This window comes from Rhinopithecus bieti, unplaced genomic scaffold (assembly GCF_001698545.2).
Source record: "Rhinopithecus bieti isolate Rb0 unplaced genomic scaffold, ASM169854v2 scaffold_1295, whole genome shotgun sequence".
NCBI classification, from domain to species: domain Eukaryota; kingdom Metazoa; phylum Chordata; class Mammalia; order Primates; family Cercopithecidae; genus Rhinopithecus; species Rhinopithecus bieti.
This window is the reverse complement of record NW_016803880.1, coordinates 258053-277304: the sequence shown is the minus strand read 5'-3', so window position 1 is coordinate 277304 and position 19252 is coordinate 258053. Positions and strand designations below refer to the sequence as shown.

The following is a 19252-nucleotide window of genomic DNA, read 5'->3' as shown; positions in this document are numbered from 1 at the left end:
GCCAAAAGCAGGCATTAGACATAACTGGTGGAGGTATTACTAGGCATTGTCACGTTTCTTCGCTTATCTGTGTGTGGCACACAGCGGCCAGGCACTGGATATCTGTACCTTTGCTTCTTTCTGTTGCAGCAGCAAAATCCACAAAGCAGACCCCCTCCAATGAAGAGGACAGCAGCGCTTGCCCAGCCAAGGAAAAGTGCTGCTCCCAGCTCTCGTTTCTGACCTATGTGGACAGCTGGGTTGTAGAAATCTCTGATGATTATATTGGCTGTCCAGCTCACTGGAATCAGAACGAAGATGCCCGTCAGGATGAAGAGGACTCCTGAAGTTCCCAGAAGGTATGCTTTGGCCCTCTCATTAGAGCCTGTGCACTGGACCTGCTTCATGCCACAGATGCCAATAAGTAGGGCGATCAAGGAGAGAGCAACAGCCACACACATAAGTGCCCGGGCTGTTTCCAGGACAGGCGGAAGAGCCAACAATGAACTATAGAACTTGCATTGTAACCGGACCCTGGCTTGTCGGATGCAGTTCATCCAGAGCCCTTCCCAGAGCCTCTCAAAGACAATAATGTTGCTGCCAACAAAAGCTGATACTCTCCACTGAGGCAGAAGCGTTGTGGCAAGAGTCCCCACCATGCCAAGGAACCCAAGAACCAGCCCAGCAATTTGCAAGGGATAAAATGCCATTGTCTTTTACTTTGAAGACTAGTCCAATTTGGAGTGGTAGAAGATGCTCAAGATGTAGAACGTGGAAGGCTCTTGAGTCTAGAGAAGTCTTTGATGATGTTCTCCTTGGCTGCTGCCCATATCATTTTAGTCCAAATCAGTGGCTGTGACTGAACTTGGCCTAACTAGAAGTACCTGTTGTAAATGCATGTTGCCTTTTTTCATACACATTCATTTCTCTATGGATTATTTACTAGTCATATATGATTGTCTCCCAGCCAATAAGAAGGTAGCTAGGGGTGTGTCAAGAAATACTGCATTCAGCTTTAGGATTTCTCACATTATTATTGTCTTAGCAATGCTGTAATTAAGTGTCAAAGTTTCCATTGTGAATTGCTAATTACAGAGCTGAAACTTCCTGTGTAAAAAAATCACTCTGATATAAAAGTATAAATATATGTGTTAAGGCACAGCTGAAGACAATGCCAAAACCTTGTCAGTTTATTGGAGAGTAATTAAAAAACATTTTGGACTTTAAACTATTACTTTATTCTAGTGTAAGCCACTTTTCCTTAAGATGGTAATCAATTCTGGCTTTAATAAAAATACCTCGATATGGAGAAATGTTTAGGTATTAGTTTCAAGACACATGAAAACTATTGATATTTAGGAGGAGCCCTAAGCAAGAAATTCACATTTCATAGTTTATTCTTAAGATCCAGAAAAGAAAAAAACAGAGAAGTATTCCTTATAATTAATTTGAATGAACTGTTAATTATTACTTTAACTGTTAAGTAACACCTCTCTCTCTGTTAAGTAATGTTTAGTATGGAAACTTTCATTCAGTGTTTCTTCAATGGCAGCTTGAAATATATCACATCTATTAAGGCCAAACACGTACCTTTCATTTTTATGAAACAATATAAAAGTGGCCCTTGAAATTGGCTATGCAGTCACCTGAAATTTAGATGCTAGAGAACATTTTAGTGCTGGAAGTTATCTTCAAGGCCATCAAACTTAACACCCTTATTTGCCAGATGAACGGAAGGTGTGCAAAGTGTTTGGCTGAGACAAGCCATGTGGCAACTGATCCAGGAGCAAGCCCAGGTCTGTAACTCACTATGCTTATTTTCTCTGCCTAGTCTGATTCAAAAATAGGAAGGAGAGATCCCTTTTTGAATCTTTTCATGTAAGTGGGACTAAACCTAGTGGAAATGTGACACTATCCTTTCTACAGTTTTTCAAACGGTTTTCAAAGGAAGAAAAATTCAGTTGAGATTATCTCAAACTTTGAGTCAAGTTGTAACTTTTGACTGCCACTTTCCTGCCAGTCCCTAGAGGCAGTGGGGGGGCTTCGTGTGGGAAAAGTGGACCTTTTTCCTTTTCCTTTTACATCCCACTGGCAAGGGATCTATTGTAAGGATGAAAATGACTCCAAAGCAAGCACGCCAACCACACTCCAGGTGGGAGACATCACAGTTTGCAAAATGTCCTCCATCTCAATCAGTTACAGGCCAAAGATTTAATGGGTGCTCCAATGACAACCAGATTTAGAGTCCATTCACTGACTTCATGAATGTGAAACCCATTGAGTTTTCAAGATGATTGGTCTGAGAACTCCTTCTCTAAGGAATGTGAATCATTGAGCAAACAGATGACTTCTGTGTTGTTAACAGTTTCCCAACACCAGATTGGATGAAGGGTTTCCTTGGCCCTTTGTTTACGGTTACTGAGACATAGGCTTAACCATTCCCTCCCTGACAGGATTTTCCAGCATTACTCTGACTTGTTACTTCTGGGTCCTCTTCCTCATTCTAGTTCCTCTTCCTCATTTTATCTCAGATGTATTGCTATGCTCATTTTGTCCCGGAAGTTTCCAACATTTTTTTCCAATTATTTGCTTTCTCATCAGCTAGAGCATATTGTCTGTATTATAAGTGAGAACATATGTTTGTTTAAATATAAAAATCTGAGGCTGGGTATAGTGGTTCCTATCTATTATCACACTTTGGGAGGCTGAGGCAGGAGGATTTTTTGAGCCCAGGAGTTTGAGGCCAGCCTAGGCAAATAGTGACACTGTGTTTCTACAAAAAAATAAAAATTAGCTGGATGTGGTGGCAAATGCCTGCAGTCTCAGCTACTCGGGAGGCTGAAGTGGGAGGATTACTTGAACCTGGGAGGTCAAAACTGCAGTGAGCTGTGATTGCTTTACTGCACTCCAGCCTGGGCAACAGAATGAGACCCTATTCCCAACCCCCAAGAAATGAATAACCTGAAAAACATAAATAACGTAGGAGTTCTTTGTCTTTGCCTCTCACAGACAATGCCGATTGTTAAAAACATTTTAAGCTTCTCTCGTTTGTATTTAGGGGAAGATACTGCTTTGCTCTCCAACCTTTCTATGAATCTCATCCCCTTCTATCTCCTCAGTGGGACTTGCTCTATCGATCATCCCCTCCTTTCATTGTGCTGACACCTTCTCCCTCTCTCTGAGGTGTCCCATAGAAAATAAACATACTCAATTTTCTTCTATTTTAAAACTCCATCTTGGAATATATACATCATGGAATACTATGCAGCCATACAAAATAATTATATCCTGTCGTTTACAGCAACATGGATGCAGCTGGAGGCCATTATACTAAGTGAATTAATACAGAAACAGGAAACCAAATCTCGCACGTTCTCACCTGTAAGTGAGAGGTAAACATCAGGGACACTTGGAGATAAAGATGGCAGCAACAGACACTGAGGACTACTAGAGAGGGAAGGGAAGAGGGAGATAAGGGTTGAAAAGCCAATAATTGGGTACTATACTCGCTATCTGGGCAATGGGATCATTCACACCCAGATCTCAGCATCAGTAAATGACTTACACATGTGCAACCTCCACCTCCAGGGTTCAAACGATGCTCCTGCTTCAGCCTCTATAGTAACTTTTATTTTATTGTAAAATAAAAGTTGAAATTATAAAAATAAAATAGAAATAAATAAAAATAATAAAATAAAATTCCATCTTGCCAGATCTGTATTCCTTGCCATGTGTCTCTATACATCTTTTGGTCCCTCTCTCACATTTCCCACCGCTATACACATTGAAATCTGCCTTTAGTCATCATGCGACCCATGAAAACCTTCCTAGAAATGTTACAGACTTCTTGGACATCCTAACTACTATCTTTACTTCCATATTTCTGCTTATTGATGTTTCAGTAAAAGTCACAACAAACCACTGTCATCCAATGAGAGAAGGTGAAGGGCGTGTGCTCTGAAGAGAGACTTGGTTCAGTCTAGTCTTGATGCCTTAGCCATCTATCTCATGCATGTTTTTGAACCCCACCCTCCCAAAAGTGCCTGGTCTATGAAATCAGGATAATCATAACATCAAACTCACAGGGCTGCCTTGAAGATTAAATGGAATGTGTGCAAAGAACCTGGTCCTGAGCAAACACCCAGGAAAGTTTTTGTTAATATTTGTCTCATTAGTATTTGTTGTATTATCGTCCTTACCACTTCTCTGCATACGCATTCTCTCTCTTCTTTCTCTAGGTGCCCTTCGCCATGTTTGTTTTGTTTGTTTTCTTCCAGACTTGCTGATACACCTCAGTACTCTTCTCACTCAGCACACTCTCCCTAAGGCACCTCACCTACGTCTGCACAGCATTGCCTACCTCCTGTCAGGCTGTAAGTTCTGAATCTGTTGTCTTTAGCCCAGGCCTGTTTCTGTTTGTCATTCTCAGCTAATTTTTCTCTTATTCTTTAATAAATACACGCCTAGAGTGGACACTGTGATGTTCCACCTAGATGTCTCTTTCAGCTGCTTAGAGTGCTGTGGGCAGAACACCCCCAGCTCTCAGCCCCATTCAGGTATTACCTGGAAATAGGCATGTCACTCAAATTATTCCCCATTCATAGATGTAGCCCATATCCAGAGACTCATCAATATGGTCCTGACCGCTAGCCCTGTTAGCCCCATGGGGTTAACATTCAGGGGCCCTTCTAGCTCCAGAGCTCACTGTGTGGTCAGCTAAGGCCTTCATTAGCCCGGCATCCCAACTAAACTTCTCTATATGGCCAGTCCTCTTCCTTCCTTTCTTTTCCTAAGGTGTTGATCTCATAATAAACATAATGCACACTAATCTCTGCCTCAGAGTCTCATGCTCAGGGAACCCAACCATTGATTGACACCTTATTCAAATGGATTAAATACGTTTTCTGTTCTATGCTGTGTCTTAGTTCTGCCCTTTGACATGCCTCACCTCTACCATTTCAAGAATGTCTTACCTAATCTCCTTGCCTCTGCCCGTCCTTACTACATTCTGATTCATTTTCTATTGAAGAACCATAAAACCTTGCAGGATCAAGCTCTATACATGCCACCACCTTACTTAAAATTTTTCATTATTTCTCTATTGCCTGTAAAATAAGATCCAAATTCCTTAGCATGACGTGAGAGACCAATTTTTGAATGACCCCTGCCCAACTTTAAAACTTAGCCTCTGACCATGACTCCATTCCATGTCTTCACAGAGCTTACATTTTAGTGAGCATGATAAATACTAAACATGCAATTGCCAAAATACATATTATTACAAATTAAGGTATAACTATGGTTAAAAAATATAGGGTATAAACAGAAATGATTTTAACTTGAACTAAGAGTTCTCTAATGAAAGAAGGGCACTCTGATAAAACAACATTTAAACTGCAACCTGAAGCTTGAGTAGGAATTAGCCAGATAATTCAACAAAGAGTGAAAGAAAGAGAATTTTGGGCACAAGACCATCTGGGTAAGGGCACTGCAGGCAAAGATAGTTTGGGTCTAATGCAAGTGGAAGACCAAGCCAGAGGAGAGTGAGATAATTGAGATGACGTTGCAAATGTAGACAAGGTCCAGATATGCAAACAATGTGAACCATGTAATAATCTCCTAAGAGCAATGCAAAGCCAGTTAGAGATTTTCAGCATGGGACTCACACAATCAAGACTCAAGTCTGCTTAAAAAACAAGAAAAGGGCTACACATGGTGGCTCATACCTGTAATCCCAGCACTTTGGGAGGCCGAGGTGGGCAGATCATGAGGTCAGGAGTTCGAGACCAGCCTGACCAACATGGTGAAACCCCATCTCTACTAAAAATATGAAAATTAGCTGGGTGTGGTGGCATGTGCTTGTAATCCTAGCTACTTAGGAGGCTGAGGCAGGAGAATCGCTTGAATCCGGGAGGCGATGGTTGCAGTGAGCCGAGATCGCAGCACTGCACTCCAGCCTGAGTGACAGCAAGACTCTGTATCCAAAAAAAAAAAAAAAAAAAAAAAAAAAAAAAAAAAAACAGAGAAAACACCAACCACCAAAACAATATGGCTATGGCTATTTTGGAGAAATTAATTAGAAAGAACAAAACTGAACACGAAGAAACCATTTAGAAGGTTATTGGGATAGTCCAAGTGAGAGATGATAGAAGCTGGATTAGAGTAGGGGCAATGTAGGAGTGGATGGCTTTACACCGTGTAGAGGAGCTACAATTGGTGAAAGTGGGTGATGGACTGGAGGTAGGGGAAGGTTTCAGAGATGCCTGTTGTATTGTTGACATGAGCATCATTGTACTCGGGGTTGTGTTTACCATGATGTGAGACATTGAAGGTTGAGTGACCTTTTAGAAAAAGATTAAGGGTTCACATTTTAGATGTGAAGTCTGAGCTGCCTGTGAGCCATACCAGAAAATAATTTATAGGAATTAGATGTTTTAGAGCACTTAGGGACAATTGGGGCTGTACACATATGCAAGAATCCATAAACTCCATCCCGTCCACAAATTGTCTCTGATTAGATCACAATCAGTGAGACGAATCTGCTCATAAGGGCTGTTGACTAATTGTATTCTTATGTCCTCCTAAGACTTGTACTGAGGTCTTAGGGAATCTAATTTAGGTTGAGGAGTTTTTTGCTTTCCTTTGTAAAAATGTTTAGTTTTATTTGCAGCATCAGCTTGAAATGAATAGGAGTAGAGGTATAACATCTGAATGGAAAAATTAGGACTCAAAGCATCCTCCTCTTGCCTTGTCTTCCCTTCAGGGGAAGTACTATTTGGAACCCCCAGGGGTTCCAAATCAGAAAATATTCAAACATTCTCACAACTTACTGTATGTCTATTTTGCTTTTTGTTTTCTGTGGTTTTTTTTGTTTCTTTTTTGGAGATAGAGTCTCATTCTATCACCTAGGCTGGAGTGCAGTGGCGCAATCTGAGCTCAATGCAATCTCCACCTCCCAGGTTCAAGCGTTTCTCCTGTTTCAGCCTCCTGAGTAGCTGAAATTCCAGGTGCCCACCACCATGGCCAGCCAATTTTTGTATTTTTAGTTGAGACAGGGTTTTGCTATGTTGGTCAGGCTGGTGTTGAACTCCTGACCTCAGGTGATCTGCTCACCTCAGCCTCCCAAAGTGCTGCGATTGCAGGCGTGAGCCACTGCATCCAGTCTGCATGTCTATTTTGAAAGAGAATGAATGTCCTGTCTCCCACAGTGGCCAGTTCAAATTTTGACAAATACAAATGAGTCAAAAAAGCTTTAATGGGATGCCCATTAGGCTGATTTGAGGTTGTATTTAAGTATATTTACGCACACACATACACACACACACACCCCCCCCCACTCTGTTATTGTTCATTGTATTGTTGACTTTCATATATCTGTTCCCTCTACCTAAAGTACTTTCTCAATTCCGTCTTCACGTCAACACATGCACATTGTCCATTTAATACTTATTCATTCTCCTTTGGATCTTGGTCCAAATTTAGTTACAAGAGAAACTTGCCCTGAATTCTCAGATCATATCAGCTTTGACAAAATCCCCATCCCTGCCATTCTTTTAGTCTTTCATAGTACTATGCATTTTTCTTCACAGCATTTTTTCACAAGTTCTATATAAATATACATTTCCATTCGTATTTATTTAAGTCATTTCCCATGTGGAGTACAGATTCTATGAGAACAGACTTGTGTCCTTTGTGTATTCTATTCTATTCTATCCCATTCTATTACCACTCTATTCCCAATGCAGATCACGAATTTTCAGATCCATAGTTGATGCCCAAGAAATATTGTTTGAATGAATAATGAAGTAAATGATCAATACAATGTTTTATTTAGCTGGGCCATCCTTTAATTTAAGGTTCAGTGTTTAATTATATTTTCCTAAATTACAAATTTTCAGTTTGAGTACTTTCCCACATCAGTAAAGCTGGATTTATATAATTAAATATTATCTTATTTGTTCTTTTTAGAAAAACAACAACAGTTTTGTATTCCAGAAATGCATTCAGGGGTGACCTAGAACCATCTAAATAAAGTTTAATACCACCACCCACTCAATCAAATTTATCCCATTAAATCACATTGTGACCTCAGATTTCAACTACTTTAAATCTACTTGCAAATCAGCATTGCAAATACACTTCTCTGTGAAACCAATCCAGAAAATCCAGAGTCCACTCCAGGCAGAGCAAATGTATGAAATGTCTGCGATTTTACTTCTGTGCACAGATTTGATTATATACTATGGAAATCTTTGAATTTATCCTTCGCCTTCTCTTCTTCTTCCCCCACCCCCTTTTTTTGGCATCTCAAATAGCTGCCAAAATAATTTGAGAAGACTAGTAAAAAATAAAAGACAGCTTGTGATTCATGAAAAGAAAATGAGGATTCTGGTGACAGGGTAAAACAAAGGTAGACAATAAAAGATAAAAATGGCATGAGGTTTACTCACAAAATAAATGCCACATTTGCTAAACATTAGCCCTGAATTTGCCTGTAAAGATTTTAGGAGCAATGCAGAGTGTCTGTGAAACAAAAACCCATTTTTTTTTTCAGGAGTTGTATAACTCTTCATGCCTCTGACACTAGAAAGAAATTTCTTTCATTGTGGAATACAATAAGCAATATTTTTATAGTAAATAGAGTTGCCACATTTGCCCAGGTGTTTCTTATTTGACTGGAGCCCAAAGAATGTGGTCCAGGTGTTCAGGTCTTAAACATTTATATCAGTGGTTCTCAACCCTGACTTCATATTGGAATAACGTTTGGGAGATTTGAAACAATAGCAATGCCTGGGCCCTACCCCAGACCTATTAAACCAGAACCTGGAGACGAGGCTATGGCATCAGCATTTTATTTTGTTTTGCTTTATTTTGTTGTAGTTGCATCAGTATTTTCAAAGCACCCCCTGCAATACTAACATGCAGACTGGAATCAGAAGCATTCCTTTGAGTTTCCATTCCAGTGGCTCTCAGTTTTGGTTTTTAATTAGAATTATATAGGGAGACTTAATAAAACTTACCAGGTTCCACATCAAACCAATGAAATCAAAATAGCTAAAGATGGGACCAGGCACCAGGTTTGTTTTAAGTGTCTTAGATGATTCTAGTGGGCAGCTGGGGTTGAGACCACTGACTTACAGTGAATGGATGGATTGTATATCCTTAAGGCAATTTTGCATTATTATGGTTTGTCCCAGTAAAACTTTTAAGGCTTAGGGTAACTTTGAAGTTATATCCCTTGACAAGAACCTAGAGTGTAAAGACTGTAAATTTAACCATTAATGGTCAAATTCAGTTTTATGTGAGTAGGCAGTAAAAGCTTTGAAATAAAATAATTCTATTGAATTCTATAGAATTCATTACTCTTAGGTTATTTTAAAAAATAGGGGAGGGCATGACATTTATCAATTATAATTAAAACACTTTAACTGAGGCATTAGCACGGTGCTTCTCAATTGCGAATGATGTTCAAATAGCTTAGAAAATAAGTTTTTTAGAAACATATTTATGATATATTACTTCAACTATTTTCAGACAAAAACATGGTATAAACTTACAAAAACATGGTATAAACTTACAAAAGCCATAAAACCAAAACGATTATAAATCCTAACAAATGGTACATGCAATAAAATTTAAATTATTAATGTTACTTCTATTTGGTAGATAATCCTGAGTTTTTTAAAATTAAATTCTGGATGTTAGAAATACTAGAAGAAAGATGTCTTTTCATAATTTGTCCTCTACTTCTCATTTTTTATTTATTAGATTTCAAGTGTGGTACACCATTGTTTCAGGCAATCATTTATTACTGTCATTTTTTTTTCTTTTTAACAATGAGATTGTCCTTAATGTGATTCAATATTCTGATGAGCCAAAACGTTTGAGTCTTGCCTCTAAGTAAAATATAAGCAAATTAAAAAATACTGTTCTTTATTGCATATTTACTTCTATGCTTACTACTAGCAAGCTGCACAAAGGTCAGATCTGCTCTTTATATTTGATCCAAATATGATAAAAGTGCAGCAAGGTATTTTTTTCATTTTGTATTGCCTATTTCTGTATATTGTAAAGACTCAATACCTTACTAACTGGCTTTGTGAATAACTACATATGTACAGGATCACATGACCATATTTGACCTTTATTTTATTATATAACTTAATAAACTAAAGATTAATTTTAAATATACTTATATTGCAAGTTCTCACTGCAAAAAATCATACTGTGTAAATAACAAAAATAATGTAACCAGTAACCACATTATGCAGACAAAATATACTTATTTTAAAATTTAGACAGGTCAACCCAAAAGAAATCAGATGCATATCAAGAACCTTCAATGTGCAATATTTTTATTTCAGGGAATAACTTGGGTCAATGTGATTACTAACACACTGCTAAATCCAGAACATGGATTCATACAGCAGTAAGAAGTATAGTTGTCATTCAGATAATCCAAAGTAACTAAAAACTCTAATTGAGTAGATGTGTCTCTAAATATTTTGGAGACTTCCAGGTTCCTATATATAGCAGTATAAAATATGCCAAGTTGTCTTTCCAACCCTCTGTTCCTGCTTTTGCATAAATGATTTAAATGAGATAAATAATATAAGTAAGTTAACTAGGTGAAAACAATAAATATATTTTCCATATACTAATTTTATAGTCAAAATTTGATCAAAATATGTTTGTTTAATTATTGTTTTTATGACATTCCTTTAAGGTAACCTACTCAATTTTATTATACTTTAATATTTTATATAGGCTTTATTTTTAGAACACCTTTAGTTTTACAAAAATTAAGATAGTACAGAGTATTCTTTTTTTTTTTTCTTTTTTTTCTGAGATGGAGTGTTGCTCTGTCACCCAGTCTGGTGTGCAATGGCATGATCTTGGCTCACTGCAACCTCCACCTCCTGGGTTCAAGTGATTCTCCTGCCTCAGCATCCCAAGTAGCTGGGATTACAGGATCATGCCACCCCACTTAGCTAATTTTTGTATTTTTAGTAGAGACAGGGTTTCACCATGTTGGCTAGACTGGTCTTGAACTCCTGACCTCAGGTGATCTGCCCACCTCGGACTCCCAAGGTGCTGCGATTACAGGCCTGAGCCACCTCGCCCAGCCTAGTACAGAGTGTTCTTATACTCCATACTCACTTTCCCTTATTACTTACTGTAGATTGAAATAGGGCGTTTCTCAAAATAAATAAACCAATATTCATACTTTATTATTAGCTAAAGCTCATAATTTATTCAGATGTTTTAGTTTTTAGCTAATGTCCTTTGTTTGTTGCAGGATCTCATCCAGGGTGCCTGATTACCTTTGTCATGTCTCCTTCCTTAGGTTTCTCTTGTCTGTGACAGTTTCTCGGGTTTTCCATTTTTGGTGACCTTGACAGTTGAGGAGTACTACCCAGTTATTTTGTAGGGTGACTTTCTATTGGAATCTGTTTGCTGTTTCTCTCATAATTAGACTAAGAGTACGAATTTGGGGAAAGAAGATCACAGAGATAAAGTGCCATTTTCATCACATCATATCGAGTACATACTATCGATATGATTTATGACTGTTGGTGCTGACCTCGTTCATCTGGCTGAGGTAGGGTTTGTCAGACTTCTCCACTGTTAAGTTACTCTCTTCCACTTTCCATACTGTACTCTTCAAAAAGAACTTGCTATCCACAGCACACACTTAAGGAGTGGAGTATTGGTATAAACTGTGTGGAATTTTCTGGGCATAAGAGATCTTTTATCCCCCATTTATTAATTTATTCAATCATTTAATTACATCAGAATGGATTCATGACCTATGTTTTATTCTTTGAGTTGTAATCCCAAACTACTTTGTTTTCCTGTTCAAATTGTTCTAGCTTTGGCCATTGGAAGTTCTTTCAGTTGTTTACTTTTTCCTTTTTGGAGACAGGGTCTCATTTTGTCACCCAGGGTGGAGTGCAGTGGCAGGAACACAGCTCACTGCAGCCTTGACCTCCCAGGCTCAAGCTATCCTCTTGCCTCAGTCTCCATGTAGCTGGGCCTACAGGCGCCTTCCACCATGCCTAATTTTTGTATTTTTTGTAGAGACAGGGTTTTGCCATGTTGCCCAGGCTAGTGGTGAACTCCTGCACTCAATCAATTCTCCTGCCTTAGCCTCCCAAGATGCTGGAATTTTTAGGCGTGAGCTATGGCGCCCGGCCTCAGTTGTTTTCTAAGTGCCTTTAAAATAGCACTTCGTTTCTTTATAGCACTACAAAATGACTCATGTTCATCTTCAACATTTCCTGACCCAGTCCCCAAATCAGCCATTTCTCCATTTATTTTAACCCACTCTGCTAACATAGCAAATAAATATATGCATGTCTACTAAGCTGTGCATACACACAAGCACACATACTCAAACACATTTAGACCCCAAATCCTTGCAATTATTGATTTACTGACTTTGTAAACACAATGAGAATAGATGCCTTGAACTTATTATTTGATGTCTTTCTAGCAACAGACAAAATACCAGGCATATAAATTAGTGCAAGATAAATTAGTACAGTTTATTGGATAAAGAAATAAAGGAACAGTCTATTTCTGTTAATTATATACTATGACTTTTTAAAATTTTTAAATTTTATTGAATATCTTTGTATGAGATATTTTAGGGTTGAATATCAGTCTATTATATCACTCTTTATTACTATAAGTATTAAAGATAAAATATATAAAGCACCTGATTCAATGCTGAACTAATAGGATATACACAAGAAAATCCTTTATCCAATCTCCCGTAGTTTGTTTCTAATATTTAAATTACTTAAATTGTCTTTTGAGCCATTCTGATTATTTTCTTGGATTTGTAATTATCAGACCAGACAACACATAATACAAATACTATACAAAATATCGGTACACATTTTTAATTGCTTTCTTCCAGCAGTTGTTTGAAAGTATCTAAATACTCTCTTTCTTCACCATCACTGTTATGATAAAATGAAAAATTTCAACTTAACAAGTGAAATACTGTATTTTCTGATTGTTAGAAATGAAATTTCTTTGCTTACTGGTGAGGCAAAACCACTATTTTTCATGTCTCTTCAATGTATTCATTTTCTTTGATCATTTTTGCTTTTGGTTTATTTATAGTAACTCTACATAGAGTTTAAAATTATTTAAAATTATTTATAGTAACTCTACATAGTAGAAATAAGAATATGAAATCCAAATCCACATAAATAGCTTTATTTGTTGTCTGCCTTTTAATTTTATTTACGCTTTCTTTTGATATGCAAACTTCATACAGTATTTATATAATACTGATGTATTACAGTGAAATCAGTTAATATTTTCCCTTATGCTTTCTATTTTTCTTGAATTCCTCTATATATTCTTCTACAACTATTCTTGTTCTCAGGAAGATCTGTCCATATAAATTTTAATTCATGATGTGAGAAGAGGAATTCATTCTCTTTTTTCACATTTTTTAGTTTTTATCTATGCCTTTTATTTATCAACACTTTTTATTTAAAAGCTATTGTCTTACTTTTTTTCAACACATTGTCTTTGTTATATACACTAGTAAGCAGAATAGTGGTTCCCCAAAGATGTTCACATCTTAATTCCTGGAACCTGTGACTATGTTAGTTATGCAACAAAGAAGAATTATGTCTGAAGGTGAACTTCAGTGATTGCAGATGACCTTAAGATAGGGAGATCGTCCTGGATGAGCGGGATAGATCTGAAGTAATCAAGAGGATCCTTAACGTGGGAGGCGGAAGAGGACAAAACAGAGCGTTAGCAGCATGTGTGGCTTTCAAGATGGAGGACGGAAGCCACGACCTGAGGAACACAGGCAACTTCTAAGAGTTGGAAAGAGCAAAGAAACAGATTCTTCACAGCTTCCAACAAGAACGCAGTCATACCGAACCCTTGATTTTAGTCCAGTGGAACCCGTTTTTGGCCTTACCCACAAAACTGTAAGATAATAAATGTGTAATGTTTAAAATGGTAAATTTGTGGTAATTTGTCACAGCAGCAATAGGAAACGATTTCACCTATCATATCGTATCAACTTAGCCTATGCTTGAGGCACCCAGCACCTTGGCTCTCTATGCGTCTTCGTGTTCATGCACACTCTTGTGTCCTCATTCAACCTGTGGCTTTGAAACCATCCTCATAGGTGTATCTCTAGTCATTGCTACTTCTTTGGACTCTGGACTCTATCTAATAGCCTGTTGGACATTTCTGCACATTGGGATCAATAGACACCTCAAACAGAATTTGTTCATAACCAAACTCTTGATTACCCAAATTTCCTCAAATTATTCCTTCCTTCTCTGAGTAGGTACAACTCGATGTCCTGTTTCCTCAGACCAAAAAACTGCAAGGCACCCTTGACTCACTTCTTCATCTCACATCCAGCCTAAAATCCATCAAAAATGCCTAATGTATCTTCAAATCCCAAATCTATTGCTCATCACTCCCCACTGCAAATATTATCATCTCACCTACCAAACTGCTGACACTCTTTTCTAATAAAACTTACTGCTGCTATTTCGTTCTTTACTATTTATTCGACACAGATCATGCCTCATGCTTGCTTCTTCCTGTGGCTTTCCATCATGCTTAGAATAAAATTCAGCATCCTACAATGTTTGGTCACTAGTTACTTCGTTGTGTTATCTCCCACTGTTCTGGCCCCAAAGCCTTTCATGCTCTTCCTTCAGATACTTGTGTGGCACCATCTGCTGTTAGAAGATCTCTGCTCATGTTACCTATTCAAAGAGGACTTCCCTGTCTCATGGCCATTCTATCTAAATTTGAACGCCTCCATCCCTATCACTTTACTCTGCTTTATATTTTTTGATTATTATCACTATCGCACATTATATAATGAATGTGTATGTTGATTTTTAAATTGTTTTTCTGCTCGCTCTAAATAAACTCTGAGAATAATAACCTGTTCTGTTTTAGGTACTAATACATTCCCAATATTTAGACAAGTGCCAGGAAGATAGCGTGTGTTTAGCAAATGTTTTTGGAATTATTTCACCTATTAAAAGCATAATTGGATTTTTTTCGGGATTTTCTAGTCCACTTCATAAACTTATACAATGTAATATGTTAGGAATCTATTCATATTCTTTGTCTGCTTTTACAATTGTGTTGGATTTTTAGTCTATTTTCACATTAATAACATAATATTTTAATTATTATAATATTATTTAAAAGTTCTTGGCCAGGGCGCGGTGGCTCAAGCCTGTAATCCCAGCACTTTGGGAGGGCCGAGACGGGTGGATCACCGAGGTCAGGAATCAAGACCATACCTGGCTACACGGTGAAACCCCGTCTCTACTAAAAAAATACAAAAAAGCTAGCCGGGCGAGGTGGCGGGTGGCCTGTAGTCACCAGCTACTCGGGAGGCTGAGCAGGAGAAACGGCGTTAAACTCGGGAGGCGGAGCTTGCAGTGAGCTGGAGAATCTGGCCACTGCATCCAGCCCGGGCGACAGAGCGAGACTTCGTCTCAAAAAAAAAAAAAAAAAAAAAAAAAATTCTTAAACAATATCTTCTCTTATTCTACTTTTTATCTACTTTTTAAATGTTTTTGGCTTTTTTCCAGCTGAACTTCAAAATTGTTCTGTTAAATTAAAATAGAAAGAAAAAATCACATAGGATTCTGATTAAAAATATGTAAATGACACGATCATGCTGGGGATGATCCAAAGTTTTACAATTTGTATCGTAAAGTTTTCTAATTTATATCCTTTCATAATTATTTAGATAGTCTGGATTTGGGGGTGGGGAGGAGCAGTTATTAGTTTTATTCCTAGGGGTCATATTTTTGTTGTCACTATAAATTAGATTATTTATCTATTGTAATTTTAAACTGTAAAATATGAATATTATTAATTTAATGCTCTCATTTTGCCACTAACTAAGTTCCTGAACTATCAGTGTAGTTCTAATGGTTATCTACTTTTTACTGGTGATGAAATGAGGCAACTAGAGACAGCTGATTCAAGCTCACATTTATCTCAGCTCAAATTCTGTTTTCCAGCTTCTTTTTCCCATTAGACTGTAAGTTCGTATCTTCAGAAACTGTGTCATTTCAGGGCTTCTCTACCGCATCCCCATAGCAACAGCTATTCTAACACAAAACAGTGATTCTCAATTGGGGGATATTCCCCACCTAACCCAGGGAAAATCTGAAAATATTTGGAGACACTTTTGGTTGTCACACTGGGAAGGTTCTACTGGTATTGAGTGAGCAGAGCCTATAGATGCTGCTCACATGTCCTACATCACACAGGATGGGCCCCTGAGCAAAGAATCGTGGCTAACACTCAACTAAGAACTTGGATATGCCACACACACACACAGACTATTTTACCCATGTTATCCTTGCATTACTTGTCATCAAGTCTCAAAATAACCTTCTGGGGTTGGCCTTATCTTCATCCTCATCTTTTCAAAGATGATACTGAGCATGGGAAACTAGATTGTAGAGTCACCTAGTTAATAGGTCAAGCCAAGATTCAGCCTTGGGCAGTGTGGCCTCAGAACCACATTTGATAATACTATGTACTACCTGAAGTGTTTTTCACTTAGTTACATTCAAGTTAGGGTCTCCTTCAGTCCTAAAAATCTATGAATTTATCTTAGAAGAACAAATTGAAAATCAGTAACAATTGACATTTATTTATTAGTTTAGTTGCATAAGGATATAAAATTGTCCATCTCCTGGGTCACTTTCTTTCCTAGTTAATTTGGAAGTTAATGTTTCACCGTGAAAGATGAGAATATAAAACCAAAGCTCTCTATCATCTGAGTTCAGTGCTTTCTCCTGAAGTTTTTATGGGGATCATAAAAGGTGATCATGGGGACACTTGAAGCTTTATGTAATACTTCCCAAGTATGAAATAAAGTAATGAATATTTTGTATTGTTTAGTGGTTGTAAAAAAAAAAAGAGAGACAGACACACCTCCCTCTAATAAAGAGAATTCAGAAAAGGACTTGATTTATCAAGACTCTTTATTATGGGTGATGTCATGGGACAGGACAGTATTAATGAAAAAACAGATAATTGTACCACGGCCTGAGAAACAAAGGCTTAATACAGATTGTCTAACCTTACAACATTCTCAAGAGAAAGGGTAGGAGCGGGTGTCACATCTGTACTGGGCTGTGGGGAAAAATGAGAATATAGAGTAGCTCATTGACTTGGCCAAAAACATTCTGTAAATCAGTAACTCGAAAAATGTTTGTATTTTATTTGCTTTTGAGCATTCTTCTTTGAATTAGTAATAATTCTTCAGGAACAAACTGATAGTATTCTTGGCAATTCTAGCACTTACATTTTCAAGTATTTTTTACAAGACTATTGTGCTTTTCCAATGGCTCAAACTAAATATACTTAACTGACAAATAAATATTTATGAAGTATCAACAGTTTAACTAGCTCTGTGCAAATACCCTGTGTTCAAGAAGTTTGCTCATGTACCTAAAGAAACAGGATGTGTAGTATTTAAGGGATTAACTGATTGATAATCAGAAAAATAGGTAATATATACTAAGATACCTTTTCCACCTTGCAATTGGCATGAATTTTCTCTTTACAACAATCCAATGATATAGGTACCAATTTTATTCACTCTTTCTACATCAGAAAACTGAAACAGAGAGAGGTTAGGTGAGCTGCCAAATGACACAGGAGCTGTCTGAGAGAGAAACCCAGACAAGGACACAGTACATGCTCTCAATCACTTTGCTGTATGCACAGACCTTAACATCTGTCAATTAGTGGAGAAATGGGAGAATAATGTCCACAGAAATCACTGGAAAATACTAATGAAGTTTCAAGGTTCAAACTGGCCATTTAAAAACAATTAAGATATACCTTAATCATTGGTCCTGTACTTGGGATATGCCATCTTAGGAACATTTTGAAATTGTGTGTGTGTGTGTGTGTTCATGTGTGTGTTTGTGTATGTGTGTGTTTAGAAGAGTGGAATTTCGTTGCCACAATGATTGGGTGACTTTCTGGGCATTCAATAGATGGAGGCCTAATAGTCCTCCTTTATAAACAAGACATAAAATCCTCAGTCCTGCACAAAGATGCCTTATCCTGTATCTTGTGTAACTTTCCAATGATCTTTTGGATAATAACTGGAAAACTTGTTTATGATCATGGACATAGAATTCTACTCATTTTAAGTTAAAACCCAAAGTAAATTTGTAAATGCACAGTGAAGTTCCAGGAATGCAGAAACTAGTAAGTCGCAGGAAGGCTGACTTTTTGATTTGTTTTGAACTTGTACTAAGAGTTGTTCAACATTTAAAAAAATCATATCACCCATGGCAATAGTAGCCATGGAATTTGAGTCTCAAATCTGATATCATATGGTAGCAAGTGCCTGTAATTCCAGCTACTTGGGAGGCTGAATCAGGAGAATCGTTTGAACCTGGGAGGCGGAGGTTGCAGTGAGCCAAGATCACACTGCCGTACTCCACCCTGGGCGATAAGAGTGAAATTCTGTCTCAAAAAAAAAAAAAAAAAAAAAAAAAATGGAAAATTCTTGATACAGAAAGACTGTATCAATCGGTCTTTCGAGCTCTCATATTATGAGTGAATTCACATAAAAAACAAGCATCTAATTCTTATATCTTTCAGTGAAGATGTTCTTAGTCAACCACATAATAAAATCTTTTAAATGAATTATTTTCCTTTAAAGCTTCCCTTATAAGTAGGGCATGCTGTTGGTATTTCCAAGTGATTATTTTATTTCATCTGTGACTTTCATTCCAGAATAAGCAATAGGACATTATAAAATATTTGATATAAAAGGGTATGACAAAGCTGTGATGCCCTAGTTTAGATGAATGTATACAGAAAGGACATGGGGCATACAGCAGTTGTATTAATTTGCTTTTTCATTATTTCAACATATTTTCTGAGCACCTACTATGTGGCAGCCTACACTACCGTGCAGTGGTCCTAGAAGAGTGAATAATAGCAAATTCCCTATCCTTATAGCCTTTAGTTTGTAATAAAGAAACTAGCACTACTTAGAAATAAGACAAAATAAGGCCTACATATCCTTTCAATGTCATACTGGAACATTGCCCAACAAACTCAACCAAAGATTATTTAATTCTTTAGGAGACTGAACCTTTGTTTTATTCAGTATTTACTATTGGTTAGGGCTCAAATGTTGTGAAGTTGCATGCTAACTTACAGATTTTCTACTGTCTTTGTGAAAAGTAGAAAGATAAGTTCTGGTTTT

General features: G+C 37.4%; 1 protein-coding gene across 1 annotated transcript; it reads right to left on the bottom strand.

Moving 5' to 3' along the window:
* CLDN17 (claudin 17) lies at positions 1 to 720 on the bottom strand. The gene has a single exon (XM_017856119.1). It carries the CDS (start codon positions 687 to 689, stop codon positions 15 to 17), a length of 675 nt encoding a protein of 224 aa, XP_017711608.1. The 5' UTR covers positions 690 to 720; the 3' UTR covers positions 1 to 14.
* Positions 721 to 19252: the final 18532 nt, after the last annotated feature.

What these genes read in the sequence shown, in the direction of transcription:
- CLDN17 (XM_017856119.1), bottom strand. Translation starts at nt 689, where the DNA reads ATGGCATTTTATCCCTTGCAAATTGCTGGGCTGGTTCTTGGGTTCCTT.